This window comes from Struthio camelus, chromosome 3 (assembly GCF_040807025.1).
Source record: "Struthio camelus isolate bStrCam1 chromosome 3, bStrCam1.hap1, whole genome shotgun sequence".
Lineage (NCBI taxonomy): Eukaryota > Metazoa > Chordata > Aves > Struthioniformes > Struthionidae > Struthio > Struthio camelus.
The window spans coordinates 96,859,363-96,883,519 of NC_090944.1; the positions used below are offsets into that span (position 1 = coordinate 96,859,363).

General features: G+C 36.2%; 1 protein-coding gene across 2 annotated transcripts in view; it reads left to right on the forward strand.

Moving 5' to 3' along the window:
* The window catches only part of FMN2 (formin 2), a 195,273-nt gene that overhangs the window by 47,423 nt on the left and 123,693 nt on the right, over nucleotides 1-24,157 (forward strand). For both annotated transcript variants that reach the window (XM_068939260.1, XM_068939261.1), the window contains exons 4-5: nucleotides 9,794-9,941; nucleotides 17,335-17,396. In XM_068939260.1, coding sequence (XP_068795361.1) covers nucleotides 9,794-9,941; nucleotides 17,335-17,396 — 210 coding nt within the window. The remainder of the gene's footprint in view (nucleotides 1-9,793; nucleotides 9,942-17,334; nucleotides 17,397-24,157) is intronic.

The following is a 24,157-nucleotide window of genomic DNA, read 5'->3' on the forward strand; positions in this document are numbered from 1 at the left end:
TCCATATCTGTACTTTGCTGTTTGTTTATTTAGGTTTTCTTTTTCTTTTCTTTTTTTTCCTTCATTTAGCACAATACAGGATTTTAATGTTGATTTAAGTTATGCTTGATTTAAAAAATGGAGGAATTCAACTAGTATTAAGCAATATTTAAAATTTTACCCGTTTAGAATTAGGAGATGTATCATCTTTGCCCTTAATATCTAGAGTTGGGAGCACAGCCAGTCCTATGTTCTTCCTTCATCTCTGAGTTCATCAGATGTGCCGCTTAACAGTACTGCCTCCAGTTCCATCCTGGATCTCCTCCAGTTTGGCTGGCGTCCTTTTCACTCAGCTTAAACTGCTGTCAACAGAGTTCCAGTAACCCTGCCCTGCTCAGAGACAGGTTTGTCTCCCATCTCATTGTCCTTCCTCCCTGCTGTATCCAGCTTTGGTGATCACTTATTCCTTAATGTTACTTGTTTGGCTGTTTTGATTCTGTCTTAGTCTGGTTCTTATCAAGCCTCTTAGGTCACTCCTTCAGCCTGTTTTTTTGTGGGGTTGCCAACATTTTCCACTGAAATCCTTCCTTGGACCCCTCCTTTTCTTCTTCTGTTACTGATCCCATGTATTTCTGAGGTTTCCATTATTATTTTATTCTTTTGAATCTGATCCATTTTCCCCTCTTAAATGTGGTCCCACAGATAAATTTTGTTTTTTAAAGATGTTAAGTTACAGTTTATGAAAATACTTCAGTAAATTTTGTTCAGTGTATGATCTATTTCTCATGGCCTAAGATGAATATAAACAGATTATTTAAAAGTTGTATTCTCTCTCTCTGATCTCCTTTTCTGGATGCCCTCCAGTAAATTTAAAATAATATGGCTAATGCTGAACTTTTTCTGCTGTCTTGAAATGTTTGCTGTCACACGTCTGATTACATTCTCATCTTCCATACTACTTATGCTCAGTGGCCACCTTTAGTTCTCTCTTTCTTACCACTGTATATCCAAATCTTTTGTCTTTTTCTCAGTAACTCCTCAAAAATCTTTCCTTTTCTTTCTCTCCGGACGTTTCAAGCTTTAGTGTGGGCCTCTGCCTCCCCCCATTAAACAAAAATGAAATATCCTCTGGCTAAGGGGTATGTAAGAAATAAACACTTTTTGGAAATCTATCTGTCCGTCCCTAATGGCTGTGGTATGTTACTAAATAATCTTATTACTACAGTGCAGTTGTAGTCCTAAGCTTTTTAGCACATTACCTCATTTTATTATCCTATTAGAGTAAAATCAACACAAAGTCAAGCTGGCTAAACAGTTCATCTTTGGCAAGAACGTATACCACAAACATAAGTTTTACAAGCACCTGTTAGTAGGATCATAACTTCCAACAATTAAAGATCTCATCTCCTGTTTAGCTCCTCTGTTAGTCATGTATCATAGGAGCTAGAAAATGGTGGTCTTTGGAGAGCCATCAGTTATGTATGTAGAATACATACGTCTCGGTTAGAATAGAAGCTGCTCAGACACCAGTAAAAGAAGCTGACATTTTGCTCTCAATGTAAGGCAACTTAAGTTAGCTGTTTAGTTATTTAGTTAGCTATTAGGAAATATTGACTTACTTGGCATTTGTCTACATTTTGTCTGGTAGCTGCAATTACTACACGTTGTAAATTTCTAGTCTTTAATTATGACTTCCCATTCCAGATTTCCTGGTTCACGTTGTGCAGTCCTCAGCTATGGTCAATTTTTTTTCCTTCATTGTGGATTTTTGCTTTTTTCTTGCAAGCTTTAAAAGTAGTTTTTGTTTTGCTCCTGAACATTAGTTTTAAAACACTTGAATTATCAATGAATGACTAGAATAATTTTGTGATAGAGGCTTTTTACTCTGATTTTTGTATGGATTCTTGGGAAGAAAACTGGACACGCTGTTGTATCCAGAGTGCAAGCAACTTAATGCAACCCTTGTTTTGGAAACTTCATCTCTGTTGCACACTAGCTACTGAACAGGCCCAGAACTACTTTTGCCATGTGACGTAAACCAGCCGTATGGTCTTCCATATGCATCTGAAATGTTTCAAGACATTTCTATCTTTACACACTAAGCTGTGATCTTTGTTTATTTCTGGTGTCATGTTGATTGGGTGATCACATCCTTTTTGATGCTTCTGCTGTATGCTGTAGTGTGTTGAGTAAAGCTGTTAGTGATGTAGAAATGGTTAGGTATATGAAATGTTTAAATGTATTAATGATGTATAAATGATTTTAGCATATTCTATAATGAAAGAGCTAAATGGGCGTCTTCTGGAGGACGTCTTTCTTTGCTGTGTTATGATGTGGTTTATACATAGGTGTATTTGACAGTTTAGGATAGGGACTGCACCTTGGGTGATTTGCCTGTCTAGGTTGTCATCTGCTCCTGAAATAATGCTTCCTCAAGGAAGCAGAGAGCCAGACAGCATAAATGGGAAACGCTATCGAAATGACCACTTTCCTATCACCTCCTGGCCACCTGTGGTGATATAGATGCTTTTTAAGGAAGTAAAGATGTCCCTTGCTTTCTGCTGAGTAGCAGCAGATGTTGGGACTTTACAGGTCAGCCGGAGGAGGAATTAGTGACACTGAGTCCTTTTTTAGTGTTAACTTCTATTTGCACTGTTTATGCCAGTCTGAAAATTAGTAGTTGAACAGATTGCAGACACCCCCCTTTCTCAGGAATCAGAGAGCCAAAGCTCTCTGAGCTAGTGACCAGTTTCTAAGGAGCAACTATCCCAAGAATTGACTTCAATTATAAGAACTTTTCCTTCAAATAAACTGCATCACAGCACTGGCAACAGTGCAGCATTTCTTCACGCATATTTGCAATTGTAAGGAATAAAATGTGTAAGACTTAATATAGTCCCATCTTATCACATTTGGCGCAGCAATACATTGGGGGGTCACCAGTGAATAAGACTTTCAAAGTAAACAAGTGAAAATTGTTAAACAGAGCACAGAAAACAGTTTGTTACTCTGCTGCCTTAATCTTTGTTTGTCATGCAGTTACCATGGCAGTTGAGTTTGGCTAAATTAAAGCCCTCATCTCTCCTCTTCCTTTTCCATTGCCCAATCACTGACAGTTTGTCTTTTGTGGTAAGCAACTCTGAATGTTCCTAAGAGTGGTAAAGGGGAAACAGCTGAATGATCACTGGGCTAAAGTGTTTCTATTATGCTGTTTCCCCACTTCTTAAATTTTAATTGCATGTTTATTTTATTGTTGTTACATGTGACCTTGCAGCCTTCTAGCATTATTTTTTCTTTCTTTCTTTCTCTTTTCTTTTTCCTTTTTCTCCTTTCCACTTGCTATTAAGGTAGTAATTTTGTGGAGGAAGTGTGATGCCATCATATCCACTTACAAAGAACATATTTTACATGTAGGATATTAAGCCTCTTGATCCTGCTTATTTTAGCAGAGAGCATTGCTTACTTGCTTGTTATTCTGAAGAATTGCTTCAAGGGGCACTTGCTAGATCTTAAGTTTTCACCAGCTGTTAAACATTTTCAAAATAGTTGTGTGTAGGATGAAGGCAATAGTCACCTTGTCACCTCAAGAGATAATTATATTTTATGATTCTCTGTCCATTGGCTCACTTTCTTAGGAATGAGTGATAACACACTATCTTTTTTCTAGATTGGAATTGAGAATACAGTGACAGGTAGCTGAACTTGTGTACATGGCATATCTCTCTGATTTCAAGAGTAAGAGTTTACAGGAATACTTATCACCTTTTCAGCTGGACTAGATATGAGAGGAATTTCTGATAAAACAGCTTCCTTTGGAAAATTCAGATCTTCCAAGACCAAAACTTACAGCAAAAACTGTGTCACTGTAGGTGAAAACAATGTCTGATGGATAAACTTCTTGTCTCAGTTTAGAATTCCTGAAGAGAGTGAATGAGAGAGGACACACTGTCAGGTGGTCTAAATAATAGTTGATAACCTAGCACTCCTGAGATGTGGCCTCCCAAGTGGAAGTTCAAGTCCCATGTCTAAAAAGGCAGGGTCTAGATCTTGGGGTTCTTCTGTTTCATTGTGTGCTAGAAGGTTAGCCACTAGGCTGTTTCCTCCTTCAAAGAAAGCTTGTCTAAAGCTCAACCTCTTTTGCTATATTAAATTCAAAAGTTATAGGGGGACAGGAAGAGCAAGATAATGAGTCTGGAACTTAGTTTCTTGATTTCCTTTCCCCGTGATAGCCCAAACCAGTGGGCTAATTGGCTCTATTAGTCCCTTTTATTCCAAGGATTTGGTATTGAAACCTCGTCAAAGTTTGCGGGGACCAAACACACACGTTTCTCCTGCTGGAGGAAGAAGTCATTTCAGAGTGATCACAGAAGGAATTCTTCATGGATTTTTGGCACTTGAAAAGTATTTTAAAATATTTTGTTCACGCGTCTCAGTTTTCTGAAAAGAAGAAAATTAGAGAAACAAGTGAATGCATCAAATTTAGTTCACAAGGATAAAATACCATTTCAGCTATGTACTGAAGCATTATGACTGGCTTGCTGCTTTTCAGCCTTGTAAAGCATCTGTGCTTATTAGTATGGCCAAAGGTAGTACAAGCTGAGAACCATGTTTAATCCCTGCTCTGGTTCTGTCAATGATAGAGCTTTGTTACTGAACCTGTCCTCAAAAAGTAAACCACTTTTCCCATTCTTGATAGTATTGATTTCTTTATTTTAAAAGCTGCTTAAAATAAAGCAGTCTTCCGCTGATAGGAGCATTCTGAGATAGTCTGACTCTATTTTCTGGAACTAAACCTTACTTGTTCAATTAACTATTTATATGCAGGGGGAACAGGCAGTTAGCTTTCTTTCATTTCAGAGGTTGCATACTTAGTATATCAGAATGATTAAATTTCCTGAGTAGAAAAAAAATTTTCCTTCCATGCACATGAAGCAGAGGGTAGTAAGTCAAAATTACAAGCAGTTGTGTACAAATGTGACACAAGTCCTTAGAAGCACTTAAAAATATAGGCCTGGAAAACATGGTTTGAGTCATGGAGTCTAGCCCCTGCTTATCCCAAGTTCCATAAAATGTAATTCCTCTATGAGTTTATCCAGCTGAACCTTAAATGCAGTTATGCTTTTCCCCTCTCCTCACTCCCCCAGCTCCTCCCAGAGAAAGGCTATCCTGACACAAATTGATTTAATGATCAGAAACCTTTTGCTAACTATCACCCTGTGTTAACTCTCAGCCCATTTATACCTGTCTGCAGACGTGCCAACCTCTTATGACCTCCCCTCTTCAGGATAAGTTTGAATGCTTGATGTTCTGCTGAAAAATAGCCCAAATTTCTGGGCTCATTTGAACTGAGATGGCCTGAAGGATAGGACATGCTTGTACCATGGTTTAACCCAGAAGCTATAACAAAGAGTAGTTCCAAATCACTGTAGCGTATGAAAGATTGGAGTTACTGTTAACACATTTGCCACATCTGATGTGATGTTGAGCTGAAGAGCAAGGCTACTCCTGACAGAGCAGTATGCCTCTACACTGTCCCCCCCACCTTTGCCCCCTTGCCACACATGATTGGACTTCAAGTGTTTTCTTGTTTCTTGAGACCTGTCAAAATACCTCTGGTCAGATTTTCTTCTTGGGTCTCATATTGCTAATTTAAACTTTTTGCAACCAGTTTGGACATACCTATATACATTTATTACTGTTTCACATCAATCACTTGTACATCTTTTAACCGTTTCTTATCAGGGCTATCTTTGTATTTTGAACTGGAAACAGATTAAAAATTGACAAAAACTGAAGTGGCATTGAACAGAAGTTCACATCATCTGCATATCTCCAGGAGCAAAACTGCTGTCGAAAGCATGGGTACAAGACTGCACATTATATTCCTATAGGAGGGGATACGATAATCACTCTAATCTAGGCCACTCCATGGCCTAGATGGAATTAAAGGGGATTAAGCATAGTCTAAAGTGAAAAATGCGTAGCTGCTTTTCTGAAAGCTCTAGGTCCACCAGCATACCTTCTGATATTTGCTGCAAGTGTAGCTCAAGGCTCGAGTTTTGGATCCACCAGCTGCTTCCTATATGCCATTTGTTAGAGGCTTGAACTCACTGCACTGGCTTCTGTCTTTAAAGACTTGCAGGTTAACATATCTTTAGCTCAGGCAGTGAAGGTACATAATTAATATTTAATATATTATGGACCTGAAATGTAGCATTGTGGTACCTGAGAATGAAAGTTTGTCATAAAAAGCTGTGCTTTGTGTCTGGTGAGAGCTGACTGGGAAGAGAGTGAGTTAAACTACAGACCTGCTTTCTGTGACTCTATTCTAAGCACTAGCATCTGTAAGTGGTAAAACATCTATTGATTAGGTACCATCAGATCCTGCAGGCAGTTTGCCTCGCCCGTGTGCGAGGGCTCTTCAGTTTTAAGAAACAGTGGAAAGTGCTGCGTAAGGACGTATAGAGGCAAGAACTCTCATCTTGACGTTATATTTAGTGTGCCGAACTCTAACCGCTATAAGCTTTCGATGTTCGCACAGAAGCAAGTCTGAATAAATAAGACCAGGTTCATTTATGTGGGGATTATTTTTCTTCCCAAAGGATTGGTTTGTTTATTTTTTTTCCCCCTCTAAATAGTGGAGTTTGAGCAAGATGAAGTGGAAATTCCAGATGTATTCAAAGCTTGATCATGGTAAGAGAATTGACTCACTGTACTTAAAAATATCTAGTAAAGATTGCCTCTGAAATGAGAAGATTAAAGGTGAGAATGTTGGATATGGAAGTCTATTGATTCTTGAATGCTTGTAGTAAATTTATTAATGACAAAGGCAAATCTGGATATTTGTATTTGGATTATTTTGTTTATTTTGTTTTACCTGAAGAGTAATTCAATAGCAGAACTGGCTGCATGTTGCTTTCTTCAAAATGTTCTGATAATCATGCAAATTCATGGCATTATCAGCTTTGGAGAAGGAGAGATGAGATGGGTTAGTATATTAACTGGCAAGGAGCTGAAAGACAAAAGGCCAAGAGGATTAAATTTTTGACAGTATCTGCAGTGATTGGGAAGAATTCATTTGATTCCTCTCTTTTTGAAGGGAATGGAGGTGGAGATGGGGTCAATCTTTCTCCATTTTACGTGTAATTTATGGGCTATCAACACAGGAAAATCCAGACCTTAAAGCTACCTTTTTCTCATCATGTTTTTTCATACTGTTTGCAAGTATCCAAGTGATTAGATTTCAGCGGCTGTTATATGTCTTGTTTATATATTGAACGCTGGTATGGTTTGATTATAATGCAAGTTTCTTTGAGGCAGCTTTGCAAGTTTATATTTATCCACATAAGTGAGAACTCTGTTGCCTCATCCTCTTCTATGCTGAATAGTGAATGAAAAAATTCCAAAAAACAGGAGAACAAACCTAGAAAATACGTGATCTTTTACACTCTGAAACAAATCTCCCGTGCTGGGTTAGGAGTCAGAGTCGTGAAATGTCTTAGTTTATAACCGTTCATAGTTTATATGCTCGACATTCTATCAGCAAGCACAGAGATACTTCACGTTTTATTACCCTCATAATGTATCCCATCTGTACCATAGTTCTGAGACACAATGAGATTTGTTAATATATCTTAATTCATGCAGACTAATCATGCTTCAAATATTCCTTGTTATATGATTGTACTGTATCTTTTAAGAACTTGCATGACTGAAATATCCTATCTAGGAGAAGTTTAACTGTTTATCTTCCTCGTTTACGCGATGTCAGTATCATCTACAATGTAACTTCTTTTGTTTTATGGTCATATAACTCTACATGCAATCCCACTGAAAGCCAACTGCGTTCACCCAGCTAACCCTCCGTTGAGGTCATTCTTCCCATCATTCCCTGGATTGCTAATGTTCTGCAGCTCTGAGGAGCGGAGTGGGCAATGATGTTTTGTTTTGTTTTTTCTCTGGATTACTTTTTTGCATCTTATTTTCCTCCATTTTTAAGGCTTGGGTAATACAGATAATTAGATGAATAGTAATATGCAGCACCTTTTTCTCTTCTTTATTAACCACAGTATGTATGGGTATAATTATCTCCCTCCCACAGGACTGAAAAATGGGGAAAACCACAAAAATACACACCCCTGTGAAAAAGCTGAAATTGGTATTAATTAGATAAAGCGAAAGTATTAGTTACTAAAAGAACTACACTAGTTAAGCTAGTTTGGGAGCTCAAATGCAGTAGCATAGTAAAGAGAAAAAGGTAGGCCTTTCAAAGCGCTTAGAATTCAGAGCTAGGTAAAGAACCTGATGTGATTTGGTTTTGCTATTTTTTTTAATCCATTTATTTCTGCCTTTATCTAAAGGTCTATGTATGTAGCTGAATTTTTGCTATGTTTTTCATGCTGGAAAATTCTAATCAGCTTCTTCCTTTCCCTCAGCTATCTGAAGCACTCTCCATAAACCACACCTTTTTGTCTATAAGCAGCATTTGCCTGCTCTAAGCAAGCTGCTCTTAGTCAAATAAGCTGTTATCACTCTTCTGTAAACTTATCCTTCTGGCAAGTACGAGCTTAGTCGCATTGGATAGAAATTATTCAGAAAAGAGTTAATTCCCCTGCATGCATCTTCAAAACATGTTTATGATCAGTAAAAGGAGGGGGGAAAAAAGTAAACATTTTAATCTGAAAATAAAATATGCAGCAAGACAAATACATCTTACCATTACTAAGTGACTGTATCTTTTTGTAATACTTGGGCAATAATGGGGGTGAAGGGTAACAAATGTGATCTTTGTAAGAAGATACTGCTGTGTGATAGAGTATATCTTGATCCTGTGACTTGATTTATTATTTTTTTCCAGTTTTGTATTACAACATTTTGCATATTTCCAGATCAGTTACTGGGATACTTACACTCTTGCTCTCATTGATCTTTACAGAGTTGTACAGTATTATAAGATTTCCTCGCAAGGTGTGTGTGTTGGTGCATACTGGGAGTCACAATAATAACAAATTGAACTGTGGTCAGCTAAACTTTCTTTTGGTTTCAAACATAAGTAACTCTTTGCCCTACCTTTCATCATGCAGTTTGGCTGTCTGCTACTGTTAATAAGTGAATTGCCTTGAAGCTATTAAGTAATAAGGATATATTCTAAGCTGAGGCCAGGAGATTGAGAATGCTATTTTTTTTTTCTTTACTGTAAAAGCAAAGTGACTTTTCTAGCTGCCTTTCTGTGAATATAGAAAAGTAAATGAGAAAAATAGATTAGCAGGGCTGTAAAGAATAAATAGCTGGGTTCAGCTTATGCTGAAACGATCTGGAGAATACTAACGCATCTCTTCCTTATTTGCATATTTGATGTAAAAAGATCACAGAGTATGGACTGCAATATTTTTCCATCTCTAATCCATAAATTATCCCTATGTAAAGAGGTTCTGTCATAATGAACAGAATCTATTTTCCCTCTAAGGGAAGGAGAAGTGGCAAAGAATTCCTCATATGCTCAAAAAATGCTGAACTGCATTCTCACATCTCAAAGTGCTGTTCCTGATGCTGTAGATAAATAGAGGATTAGATTTTTTTATTGTTAGTAGATATCCCTTTAAAGCCACAACATTCATTTCTTTTAACGTAGATTTATGTTAAGTCTTTGTCAGGAGACGAAGAACATAAAAACAAGTCTGAGTTGATATAGGAGTGGGTAACAAACTATTTGTGCTGGAAGCAAAAGCTTTGATATTTTGAGCTTGTCTTTCTTATACAATGAACTTCTCAACTTTTTCCTTTTTTTTTTTTTCCCCCCTTTTAATAACCACAGCAAGACCAGCTTTATACTTGGGCTGCAGTTAGCCAACCCACACATTCATCAGATTACATTGAAGGAAGCTTTCCAAGGAGAATTCCATCTGTGTGGCCCCCACCCAAACCTCCAGATGAAGAACAAAGTTTCAAAAATACGGAAGCAGGTATAGTTCTTGGATGCAGATATATGCCGTTGAGGAGGGGAGCTGCTGTGTTTGAGAATCCAAGACATAAACGTAATATCTTAACATTTAACAGATACCTGGTTTTGAAGATCTGGGACTTGTGTCAGAAATACTGCTAGCTAGTATGAGCCTAATCAAAAATAGCCAGCAAAATGTGTGTTTTTTGTTAACCTTTAAGATGTGCACCTGGCATCTGCTGACTAACGGATTTTACCAGGTGTTGTGACCTTTGTTCTTTTCCAGTTTAGATTCCCTCTGAGCTATGAAATATGAGTACTTTTCTCCTCTTAAAAATATGGAAAACTTCAGAAAGCCACCAGTGGTACACTGAATGTTATTAGAGTGGTGTAAGGTATTCCTCTGTGGATTCAGCAGTCTCCTGCTAACAGGCAGTTTATCTGAAAAGTAAATTGAGATCTTGTTTAAGAAGTCAGCTTATCTTGAAAGTTGTGGGGTCACTGCCAACTTTTTTGAAATCTATGCTTTCATTAAAAGCTTTATTTAAGCTGAGAATTAAAAAAGAATAAAATGAAAAACACTCTTGTAGCTTAGAAAGAATTATAGAAGAGAATTTCAAACCTGTTTTCTGTTAGTAGTGTTGATGGGCAAATACCGCAAGTTCTTGGAGGATTGGTTTTGAATTAACATTCAATAGCTCTCAACATCTTCAGGCTGCATTCATCCCCATGACCTCCATGGTGAACCACTGGCTATTCTCAAATTTTCCATGTCCTACGACTCTTTTTTTTGTTGCTCAAATTTGAAGAATTAAGTCATTATTTCAACAGAACTATTTGTATTGCTTGTAGGCTTTGGGTGGAGTCAATTTCAGATTTGTTTCTCTTTGGGACTTCTTTACCACTTCCTCTGGAACACAAGTAAAGCGGACGTTATATATCACAGCAACACGTTACTTTTACTGGTATTGCTTATTCCAGTGTTCACAAGCAAAATAAGTGATGCCAACAAAAATGCGGCACTGTGTTATGGTTCTGCAATATATTGCACATATGACTCCGTTTGTGCTGTGGCTTTTACCAAAGCAGCTCTTTTAGTTATGAAGGGAACATTTCTGCACCAATTTCACTGATGCAGTTCAGAGTGGAACACTGCAGTACTGTACTGTTGGACTAGTCCACTATTGGATTAATGAATCACTTTTTTATGATAGATACAATGAAAGTGCTGCCATATATGGTAGCTGAATTCAGTGCTGTGTCCTCAAAGAGGACAAGTCGTGTATCTTTTGACATGGAGATTTAGCTAATGGACACGCATTCAGAATTTTTATGAACAGACTCTCGGCTAGAAAGGCATAAGGGTGAATACTGTGCTCACTGTGTTACTTTGAGGTTTTAGCCTAGCAAAGGCTGGTGCAAATAATAAATGGTTTTTTTACTGGTTTACGTGCTCCAATACCTAGAGGAAGGCAGTTGATGAGATAAAATATTTTGAAATGTATGGATTTGGAATGTTTACTAATTTGGAAGACTATTTCTAGCGTGAGGTTAATATCATTAGTTTTTAAACATGTTCATGTGAAGCATGGTTTATTTACTTGCTATATTGCTCTTTTATTCCTACTCTGAAGACACAGTGTATATAGTATTTCTTTGTTCCTTAACTCAGTCACTGCCTTGTCAACTGAATGCAAATGAAATTGACCATTTTGTGTGGCATAAGCAATTTAGAAGCACTCTTGCCAAAGTGCAAAAATATAAAGAACATTGACTTAGAAGTAAAATGGAAAATTGTGTATTGTGACCATTTCTAAATGGAATGTAAACAGTTCTCAAAATCTACCTGAGGTGACAACTCTAAAAGTATTTTCAATTTTTTTTGCTTGTTGGTGTGAATTTGAAGTGTAGAACGTGGAGGGAAGAGGGAAAAATGATGACTGTTCTGAATACCACTCAGGCAGATATAGAATGTGACTTTTTATTTGATTGTTTGCATGCTTGCCATGTGGAAGTTCCTGGAGGTGAGTGATTTTTCAGATGAATCCTGAAAGGTAAATGCCTACCACAGATTTGTGACAAAATTATTGTATGTATATGTGCCTTTGCAAGGTAGAAGAGCAAAGGATTTTTCTAAGGATTGAAATTTCTGTGTATAGAGAAACTATGTTTTGCGTTGTTATTTGTTATATTGGCTAAAGATACAGTATTAAATTAGAGATAATGATTTATAAACAAAAACTTTAATTGGAGGCAAAACTATTGATTCAGAGAGGAATGTGGCAGGATATTTTTGTGTGTAGAGTTTTTATTTTTATTATACATATGTTAGGATGACAGCAATACTAGGCCTTCAAGCTTTAAGTAAGCCAAGAGTGAATTTTGCAAAGTGTTAGGCAATCTGTCCCTAAATTACCAAAGCACATAGCAAAGTTATTTAATATATACTGTATTAAACTGATGGTTATGTGCTCTGTGGGGACAGAGAGAAGGAATGTTGTTGGGTGTAGGAAGAGGGCTATTAGAGGGGTTAGAGGTTTTGGGGGGTGTTTTTGTTGTTGTTGGGGGGGGGGGTTACATTGGCCATTTGGGAATTTGTTAAAAATTGAAGTTTGAACGTATATAATATGAATCTAGGTTCAAGTCACCAGATCCTCTTACCAAAAAATATTTTTCCATTCTGGATTCAGAGAGGTTTGGGGACAAAATATGGTAATTCCACCAATAAGATCAGTGCTAATAGCTTTAATTTTGCATCTGCAGAACCTAAATCTTTCTTCTCTTCTTCTGGGGATTGGACCCTGCTAATCTCATGCCCCAGGACATTGTCCGAATCTAGACACAAGAGAGTATTTGAAACCTGATTTTTTTTCAGCCTTTGCTGTTGACACAATTCCACTTAACATACAGGAAAAGGCAAGTATGCAGGCACTAGAACCCAGGCATCCATCGCCCATATGGTTGTCCTAACCACCTGGGCACAGGCTCGAAGATTATATAACTTCTCCTTGCAAAATGAAACAGTCCCAACGCACTAAATCTCTGTGTGAGTTTACACCCTGAAATCTAAGTTGGTGCCTTTACCAAAACTAGCCTTGTCCAGATATTTATTTCCTTTGCTGTAAAAATAAAATAAAATAAAATAAAAAAATAAAAAAGAACAAAGAAAATGTTTGCTTTGGGTTAAAGGGAACATTTCTTTTATCATATAACACTTTTTCTTTTCTTTTTCTTTTTTGAGGGGGTTTTGCTGAACAAAGATAACCTGTTAGTTTGATTCAAATGGAATTTATTTTGTGAGTTTTGGCAGCCTAACCTTAAAATTAACTGTGTGTATCATCCTGTACTGAGCTTTTATTTAGAACCCATCTTAGAACAATGAGCCTGCCGGAGCTAAAGATAAGCTAGAGAATTGTATCAAAATGTTAAATATTGATAAATATATAGAAAATACCTGTTCCTATTAGATTTTATGAACTTTTCAGTAAGGGATGTAGTTTATGCTGATTTGCATAATGGGAAATATTAGCAAACAGGAAAGATATTGGTTAAGTGTTCTTTGGCTGAAGCTTACTACAAAGAAGCTGGGGGCATTGCAACAAATGGAGAGTCAGTCTATAAGAAAATCATACAAAATACTTCAGGCTAATACTCTGGCTTTTCTGTAGGTGTGCCGTAGTAAAATAGTCTACAAAACTTCCAAAAAGAGTTGTAGTTTCTCTTGCCGAAATATCAGCCTTGTTCTTTTTAGTGCAATTTTGCATTATATGTATATGTAAGACTAAGATGTGATTCTTTGAGTTTATTTTCATTATTATTTTCAATAAATTTATTTTTTTATTGATTGGGTACAATTGGCATAGTATTTTTGAAAGTAGGAAAATTTTATCAATAGTTTGAAAGAAGCCTCCTCCTTTTGGAGAGACGGGGGTTACTGTTTCAGATCAAAAATCTCTGGATGAGTGTGTAATACTTGAAAGCACTGGAGAACTTGACTTGACAAAGCTTAATGCAAATTGCTAATTTAATTCTGAGAATAGTATTGCATTTGGCAGGCTAACACAGATATCTAAACATATACATGTCTGAGAAGAATGAGGAGAGTAGTGCATTTGTGTAGTGGTGTTGTATAAATACCATTTCTCCCTGAGGACTGTTGGGACTTGTGTGACAATTGTGTACTTTACTTGTGTACTTTACTGCATTGTGGCAAATTAAAGGGATCCTTAAAAGGAACTACAAAAGGAGGGGTAGGAGAATGGCACCTGTGAGTACTTAAGGAAACAATAGGCCAAAGCCAAGTCTAAAGGAGGCTGTTAGAGTTTTAAGGAAGAGAAGCAGGTTATAGTCAGCACAGCAGTTGAATAACAGTTATTCAGGAAGTACACAGAAACATAGGGTAGGTCTGGCCCAGCACTGTGGCGATACTGGCTGTCGTTTAACTGACTTAAGTGTAAGAAGTAGTGTTGCCACAGTAGAGTGAACCTCTGAACTGATTTATCCATTCTACCATATGGCATCCAGATGCCTCTATTTTCTTAGTCACTGTACTGTTCATTAATTTTTGATGCTCTCCATTTATCCTTTGCAGTTTTTTTTTTTTTCAAACGCTTCTTTCTGACAGCTGTCTCAAATAGTCTTCTAAGAGCTATGGTGGAGAGATGACTTTAGAAAACTTACGGTTACTAGTATCAAAAGACTGCAGACAGCTCTAGAATAAGTCATGTGTATGTGCATGTCTTATGCAGTACTAGGACATCAGCCAGGAGTAAAACCTAGTGTGAACAAAGATGACATTCATCTAAAGTTTGTCTCTACCATATGGAAATCTAAAACTGCATGCAGAGCCCCTGGGAAAATCTGCAGTGTCCAAATACTAGCTGAGTATTTCCTGGTTTTGCAAATCAGGTAAGGTTAGCCAAGAAGTTCTCTTTTTCCAAATAATTTGTGAAACAAGTATTTGACAGTTGCTCATTTTAAGAATGCTAATACTCTTCAGTTCCTTCAGATGAGGCATTAAATTTTTTTGCCAGAAAATAGTCTCTGTTTTTAGTGGTGTGTGTTTTGGGGCTTTTTTGTGTGGAATTTTTTTTTTTTTTTAGTAGCCATGAGGGGCAAGTGCCTAATTCATTGGTAGCATCCTAAATTTCCCTCACTAAATGAAGTTATCTAAAAGTCAGCAACAAGGCATGATTCATCCATACCAAAGCTTGTCAAAGTGAGAAATGATGAGCTATTTCTCGTATGGTAGTCTATTCTCATCCTACTTTCTATCACTGGGAATAATTCTGTCAGATGAGACTCCAAATACTATTTTAGTAAACAATGAAAGAATGTAAAAAGATCAAGAATTGTTAATATTCAAGGATTATCCTTGCAGCATAACTGTCACTGGCAATGAAACTTCCCCCTTGCACATCTCTCCTCCAACAGCTGAGATTGTCAGAAAAAAGTAAGGAGGCCAAATGTCTAGGCATTTTGTATCTGATGGTTATGGGCCACAACAGATTCCACTCTTCCTGCAGATAGTCAGCAGATTTGCCAGCTGTATAAGTTACCCCTGAAAGACATGAGAAGGATGAGTGTGACGCATGTTCTCTGGGTAGGTTTAAGAAGCATTTCAGTTCTTGCACTGCGTACGAGGGTAGGCTATGCTAGTTAACAAGATGTAATCCATATCATTAACAGTAGCCACCAAGCCTGTTAGAGAACAGCTGATTTTTTTTTTTCTTACTATTACCCCATCAAGCTAAGAAACTGAGGTACAGAGAGGTTATTAAAAGTCAGAGGAGAAATCTGTGGAAAGTAGGGAATGGAAACTAGAGCTTTTAATTCACAGCCCTGTGCTTTAACCACAAGACCTTTTCTCTTCCATAATTAGATTCAAAGGAAGTCTTCCTTATTCTCTGCAAGGATTTACCGAAGGACTTCAGAGTATTGAATGTGCACTGGGTTGTTACACGCTTCTGTCATTGCCAGCACAAAATCTGTACTTCCTTTTATCCAGCACACAATCAAAATACTGCACTGCAGAAACAAAGCAGGAATGTACAGTACATATTTCTCCTTCAAATAAATATGATCGGAATCAAGATTTTTGTCTATTTCTTTTTTAACTTCAAGTACTGATAGTTGGCTTTGGTTTAAATGTGTTTTTTTATGAAAATGCAGATCCCAAAAATGAATATTGATAGAAAGAGTGAGTGTTACCCAGCTTTTAAAATTAGAAAGGGAATCCAGTTTGGTGGAATTTTGTGTTTTGCCATTTACAAGGGAAAATGCACAGATAGAAGTTCTTAATTGCTTAAAAACTGCTATTTTATTTTTTATTGTGGCAGTGACGGTTGGTGATCTGTTGTTCTATTTACAACTATTAATCTGGGACAAATAGATTTATTATTTTCCTCTAAATACAGTAATTAAATGAAGGACGGATTAAAAGATCATTAGGATTCTCATGAGTTATTTTTGAAGTAGGAAATAATTGAAGCTATTCTTAGAAATTAAATATTCCTGTTTATTTTTTCATACTGTAAATGAGTATCAGGTGGTCAACATTCTGAAAGTCAAGTTCATGCTGATTCTTTGCCCGAGTGAAAGAGGGGTAGAATCCAATCCAAAGGTGAAGAATTAGTTTTATATCCTCAGTTTGAATGTCTCCAGTTCTGGGGAGCTGTGACTGTACACTTATAAAATATTAGTCGCTTCTCTTTCCCAAACCATCCCTTTGTAAGGCTGAGATGCTGGAGACGGTTGTTACTTGCGACAAGGATGAAATGGAAGTTTCATAAAACGTACTTGCATCAGTAAGCCAAATGCACCTTCAAGCCCACTTTTAACATGTGAATTTAGAGCTGTATGTCAATCTATTTCATAGTGGAGATCTGAAATTTTATATTAGTGCAGATGAGGGCCAATAGATGATGTGAAAAAACACCAGAGCTGTCAACAGTCACCATCCTGCTTATGGGTTCTCTTGGCCTTTCATTAAATGACACAATCTACAGAGTTTAAGCACAGAAATACTTTTTGATGGGATTATGCGGAGAGAACAAGCATGAGCACTTTGCCTAGACTTTCTGTGGAATATAGGTAATAGAGCCATAAGTAACTACTTTTTTTGGATCAGAAAGTCTGACAATGATAGCAGACTTCTTTCAAGTTTTTTGTGCTATGCTTTTATGATATCTTTTAATGCTGAGTACATAGCAAATTGAGATCAAGTTGGCTTTATTTATGTATACAGCTTGTTTGATTAATTTTAGATGGATAACTTGGAAAGTGGAACAGTGTTTTTAACTCTATCACCACTTTATGAGTCTTCTCTTCGTAAAATCCTTAACCTTTATTCTAACAGACCAATGAAATACTATCTTACAAAACTTTTAAAATTTATATTTTCTTTCCTAATTCAGAGTTGAAATCTACTATTCTAGAAGCAGAGAAACAATGCATAGATGATGTCCAGCGGCTACAGGTAAGGTTTTGCCAAAAGTGTTTTTCTTCTAGTATTTTGTTTAAAAAAAAAAAAACAAACTGTGAAAATAGTACTTCAGACAGTTTTGCAATAGTTCTTCTGGTTTTGTATAATAAATCTTCAGAATGCAAACATCTATAAATGCCTTTTGCATTCTAAATTCTGAGTTCAATTCTTATTTCAATATACTGATAAGCTCCATAGGTTTGGTTTTTAGGTAAAGAGATTCAAGGTTCCTAGCTGCCCAAGATCATTATTGTTCAGTTCCTTCAGAACTAACACTTGATTCCAGAGGTCTGATGGTATTAATAAGGAGTAGCAATAGATCTGATTATATTAGTTAATATACCAAAGTGCAGGTAATAACAGTGGCAGAAATCTTCAGAGAGGGTTAGAGCTGATCCCTCTCTTTTTTCACTGAAGTCTATAACAATAGCATTAGGTATAGCTTTAGAGTGACCTACTAGACATCAGAAGGAGATGTTCAACATAAACACAGTCTAAATTTATGGTAAATGTACCAGCATTCGTATGGTATTCTTCATTAAATATGGTGTGATTTGATGTAAAAGAGGATTTTCAAGTTCCAGTTCCCCAAAAGACCTGTCAATTTCCTGTGAAAGCTCTCTGATCGCAGGTACCAGACTTATCTTACTGATAGATGAGATTAACTGTTTGGGAAGGCATGAAGAGGATGGCAAACTTCTGGTTTCCTTAAAGATCGGTTTGGAACCGGTGGTGCTCTTGATTTCTGTGTCCTCCCTCCCCCCGACCCCCCCCCTTTTTTTTTTTTAATATGGCTCAAACATCACTGCATTGGGCCTTGTCTGTGAAAATGATCAGTGATTTCCTTCTGAGAGAGAAAATAAGAAATGTCCAATGAAGTGAATGCTACTGATCATCAAAATTGCTGACATTATGCAAAACTAAAATTATATAAATTTAATCTTAATTCAGTCAGGGATGTTACAAGTGTGGATGGGGTGAGAAGGTGTTGTGTACATGTTTCTCTTACCAAACAACATTCAAAGAATTCTTCCAAGTTCTTCAATCTCCGTAATTAAGAACATTTTAAAGCTAAAGCTCATTAAGTAAAATAATATCAAAATATTGCAAATCCAGAAAATTTTCTAAGTTTAAACTATAAAGAATATTTATCTATTTTTATTTTATTCTAGTCATGCAGTTTTCAGTGACAATAATTTTTAATATTTCTTGTAAAAAAGAAGTTGTTACTGTATTTCCAGAAAGTTATTGCACTGAAGGAATATACTTTTATCTATAGCTAGAATAGTAATTCATTACAAGAAACAGTCTATATAAAAGACCTTTATTGTATACGTACTTAATGGAAATGTGTTTATGACTGCTTAGATACTTTGCCTAAAAGTCTGATTCACCTGCCATTAGAATGACGTTTAACAAAGAGCGGTAGGGTGCTGTTTGGTTGCCTGCACAAATAGCATTTACTTGAGCTTGGGAGTTTTTTATTTGTTTTTTATTATTTTTAGAAAATCAGAGTACAGTTTTATTCCCAACAAACAATTTTGTATTGTAGGAAATGATAAACAGAGTCCAGTGGATTGCTCATTTCATTTCAGGAATATAGTAGTTTGTCGCTTTTGGAATACTTTTTTTTTTAATGTCCTCTCAGTGTTCTATGCAGGATAAATATCAAAGGAAGTGGATAAGAAGTGCTTTACTAATGGTGAGAGTATTGTTATATAAATAGGTAGATACTGATAAATATATATTGTGGTATAAACAGAAAAATCCCATTCTCTGGAGACAGGCTAACATATTCAGATAGACTCATGATCTTGAAAAGGGTATTCACCAGACAGGAGCATGATCATCTTTCAAGATGAGAAGCGTGTTTCAATTTTTGTAAATGTTTGTATCCTATCACATAAGTTTCATCACAAGCTTGCAACATCACAGTCAAAACTGATCGCAGTTTCCCATTGACTCACACCACTATTCCCAATCCTCTAAAACTGTAACTGCTACATGAGTCTGTCTCTCCTAATAACTAAACATCTATCTCTTCTTATTTAGCTTCTTTCATTTCTATTTTGTTTTTTTCCCCCCCCACAATACTGTATCTTGTTAAGGTTAGTCATGTTTTTTTTGGGGGGGGTGGTTTGTATTTTTTTTGTTTTGGTTTGGTGTGGGGTTTTTTTTTTTCTGGTAATTTGACTTGATGTAATGTCTTCTCATTGACTAGACTTACAAATGGAAAATGTGTGCAGATTTGGCTCTGTAATGTTTACTGAGAATGACATAGGGCAAACTGGAGAATCTTAGCTATATAGTTCCACTAAAACAAATTGGACTGTTGTGGTTAAATTCTCTTAACTGGCTGGTAAATCCAGCATGCTGTGTTTTCCAATTACTGAATTGTATTTGTTAGTATTGTTAGGGATCCTGATTCCCCTCCCTCAGTGTTAACCTCCTATGGCAATAATATTAGCTTCTTCCATTTGCTACTATTATTTATCAATGAATAGCAGAAATAAGGAGTTTGTATGCATGATGGCCTCTGACAGAAAATCATCTTGATTTCTTGCACTACCATGCCTTTATTCTGTTTTATTTTGAAAATTAGAGTGGAAGCTATTTAAAATGCAAAACTGTGTGGAAAACATACTTTTAAGTTTCCAAATCATTTCTTACAGTCCCAAACAGTCAAGTGTATAATATTGTTTTTAACGTTTAGAAAGTAGAAACTATCTTTCTTTCCATCACATTGGAAGATAAATCCTTTACTGGAATTGGATCATTCTCAGTATTGTTTGTCTTTTTTTTTTCCCTTTGGAATGTGATGAAATAGTTTGTCCCTAGTTTTCCTTTTTGAAGAAAGCAAGCATTGGCTGAAGTTAGCCAAGCAGATGATTTTTCTTTTCTTTTAATGCTTAAAGAAAAAGAGTCATAGTGTAAAATTTAAAATTGAAGCTTTCTGCTAAATCTACTTACAATTTCCTTGCTTGTCCCCTCCTTCCTCTAGGAAAAGACATTTTCCAAATGGGATAAAAATAATTGGCAATGGTTGATATTGACATAGAAACAAATGCAAATGTAACATGTTGTTGATGATTCATCTCACTTATAATAAATCGTTGACTAAAAGCTTGTAACACACACAAAGCCCAGTTTCTGCACTAGCTGGAAACAGAAAACACCTTTTCTATTTATCCTCTGCTCTTCCTTACCTCTGCAGTTGTACATAACCTTGTATTTTCTTGAATAATTCCCAAAATTTTCTAAGACTGCTCTTGTTCAATCTGAAATAGCCTGTTCTTAAAAATAAGAATTAAAAAACTGGGTGGGGTGGGGTTTTTTGATATTTTTAATGTTGGATCTGGTAAATAGAGGAAAGATAAGAGAAACTGGCAGTCCCACTTTTGAAACGTCCAAGAAGAACAACAATTTCTGCATAGATATCCTAGTGTGAACAGAGAAAGCTTAGTTTGGCTGAACTCCTTTAAATAAGGAAGAAGAGAAAAATTGAATGGCCTGATTTAGAAACTCCAGCTTCAAGCCTGATGTTTAGATTTGGCAACTGTACTCTTGTGCAAAAGCATAGTTCCTTCCTTTCTGCTTTGCACCCCTGATCTTTTGCAGTACCATTGCAAATTTTCCCTACATCTTAACTCATTATGTTAGTTTGTTTTAATTTACTTGCGTGGTAGGCAAACATCAGTTCTTAGCAGAAGGGGAAAAACATTTTTGAATTGTAAAATAAGTATGTGAAAACTAGGCTTTAGTTAGTAGTTGGTCATCACAGGACCAAAAACTTGCAAATTGTTTGGCAGTCACCTAAATTCCGCATTCTCTATACTCCTTATTATGGACAAGGGTGGGTGTTTTTTTTTTTGTTTTTTTTTTTTTGGTTCATTTGTGATCAGTGGTAACCCCGAGTACCATATAAATTGAAAAAGAAAGCCTTGATTATGTTTGTTTAAGGGTCACCATCTGGGTGAAATGGGTTGTTCTTCATTCCATTGAAGATGACTGGTCTCTGTAATCCCATCTCAGGAGATGAGGTTTTGCCAGACTGATCCAATTTTTAGCATTTTGGTTATATGATAGTTTGCACTAGGTATTTAATCTATATTTACAGCAGAAAAATTTGCCTTCAAAAAATTCTTATGCCTTAACGTTTCAGGCTCAGTTGTTCACTTTGGTTTGGTTCACCCCATTTCAACTAACAAATAATCCCTCAACCAAAATTATATGCCCTCTTGGAACACCATGTACTTCAACTCATAGTAACAACTAGACAAAAATTTTGGCATTTTTCAGGCACTAAAGAGAGATTTATGCTGCATGATCTATTGGTGCACTTTCCAACAATATCACAGGGAAACAATTCTAGCTTTGGAAACCTTAAATTACAGAACACATTTTACCATGTTGAATATACCTTTCACTTTAAAAACATTATAACTCTGTTTTCTCAGAGTATCTTTTCAGAATATTCCTAACTATAACACTTTGTTGATGTCCCCTCTCTCTGTCATTCTGGAGGGACCTTTTTTCTTACTCTAGTCTTTAACTTACAAATTATTCTAACTATTTAAGGAAATAACGATATTCAAAACATTCCAATTTTGACACTTGGCAATGCACTAGAAAGGGTTGTGATATCCTTTAGGATAAATACATCATAAGTCTATTTAAAAAATATTCATAAAGCAATGGGGATTAGGGCTTTACTTTTTGTTGCTATGAAATGTCTGAGCTTGACTTTGTCTTGGAAACATGCATGCTGCTCCAAACTGTCTTTTAAGTGAACTTTCAGAAAGAAAGAGCTAAAATCTCATTCTGCATAGATTCTCTCTATAGGGCAATGGGCCTCAAATTATAGGACATGCCTTTGGACCTTCTGGAAGGTAAATGTAAGAATTTGTACAAAATGGTAAAATGATTCCACCACCACCCCCCTCCCTGCAAAAAGGGAGAATTTATTCAAACCTGTCTTATTTTTGTGTGATGTGACTGGCTCCCATCAGGATAGAGGCAAACTGTAGACGAGACTGGTTAGCAATTGTGTTCAACAGCAATTAGAGAAGAATTAGTTTTGGAACTCATAAAGGAAAAGCTCCTAATCTGTGGCTGTGGCTCTTTTTAGACTGCTTCATTCCTTTGCATGTTCTTTCTTGAAACAGTCATTCAGAAGGACAGTTATCCTGGGAATAAAAACCACTCCTCTTCCGTCCCTTCACTGTTTGCCAGGATACTTTTGTAAAGGGGAACAGAAAGCCTGAAAAGGCAATGAACATATCTTCTGAGACAGTTCTTTTGCTACAGAATCATGATTGCTAAAGTCTGAGATTTCTGCATAAAAAAGAACATATTTGTGTAAAACAGGGTATATATCATGTTCAGTAGGATCCACTAGATGCAATTGTCTCATATTGAGAAAAAAAAGGAATATGAAAGAAGTAAATGTTTTTGAAAGCCATCCATATGGATAAAATGATAGTGAAGTCTGTACCTATTGTATTTTTGCAAAGTAAATACTGTAACTGTTCTCTATCCTTGCAAATAGTATTGAATATGTTAAGGAGAAGCACTCTATCAATGTAAACCTCCTGCAACATCATGGCAGCAGAGATCTATCTCAGAAAGTTAAAAACTTAGAAAAATCTAGAGGTATAAACCTTTTTTGCTCTAACCTTGCACAAAATAAAGCCATGTTTGCAATATATGATGCAGGAACTTGTGTTCTAATTGTTGATCCACTATATAATGTTAGAATTGGGATGCCTTACCTTAAAGCAGGAATATCAGGAATCATATGTAGGCAGATTGTGTTTTCTTGTTAGCCTTGAAAAATAAAATATGCTTTATCAAAGATGCATGGAAAGTAAACAAAGTTGTGTAACACAAGAGGTGACAGAAACCTAACAACAGTCTTTACTGCTGTGGTCATAGGAACTGCTCAAGTACAGAACGTTTGCTCAGGCAGTAAAGGGGAATCTTAATTTTAGTCAAACATAAATCCAGGACACGATTAGTGCAAATCAGGTATACTGTGTCTTTCAGATGTTGGTGAAACATGGTATCTATGCAGAAGTTCCCAAGTTAATTGATGAAAATCTATCTTTGCTTCTTAACACTAGAAGTTATTCTTCAGTTTAAACATGATTCAGTTTCCTGGACTTGATTTTTGATTTAGAAAGTCTAATAAGAACTAATATATTTTTCTTATTTTACAATTCTAGTATGTAAATGAATTAAACTTCTTTTACATGAAAGTGATTAAATGGGATGTTCTCCAAGATTAGATCCCAATATAATTTAGAGAGCTTGTCTGTTCTTGTCTGTTCCTTCTCCTATATCCCCAGTAACTGAACTGTGTGATTGATGTACTGGCTTCTGATAATGTCAGAATTTCTTAAGCCCTGAAGGAAGGATGAGAACACAAACAGAAGTGATAGAAATGAGGGCAGAAGTGTTTAATTAGAGAGTGTGGAAGACATGATAAAGAAGTCCTACTCAGCCACTAGATGGCAGTTAAGTATTTTTGAATGGACTGTGCAAAGCACTTGAAAGTCGTTCCCAGTGAACTCCTGAAGATACCTTCCAGTGAAAATATTAACTTTTTTTTTCCAATCAGAAAGTGGCGTGTGGTTAATACATTAACCTGTTAAAAGTACTCATATTCATTGTGTTTTATCTGATCAAGGTTTAGTCATTGGATCATCTCTTACTCAAAGCTAATAAAACTATGTCCTAAAAATAATAACAAAAAT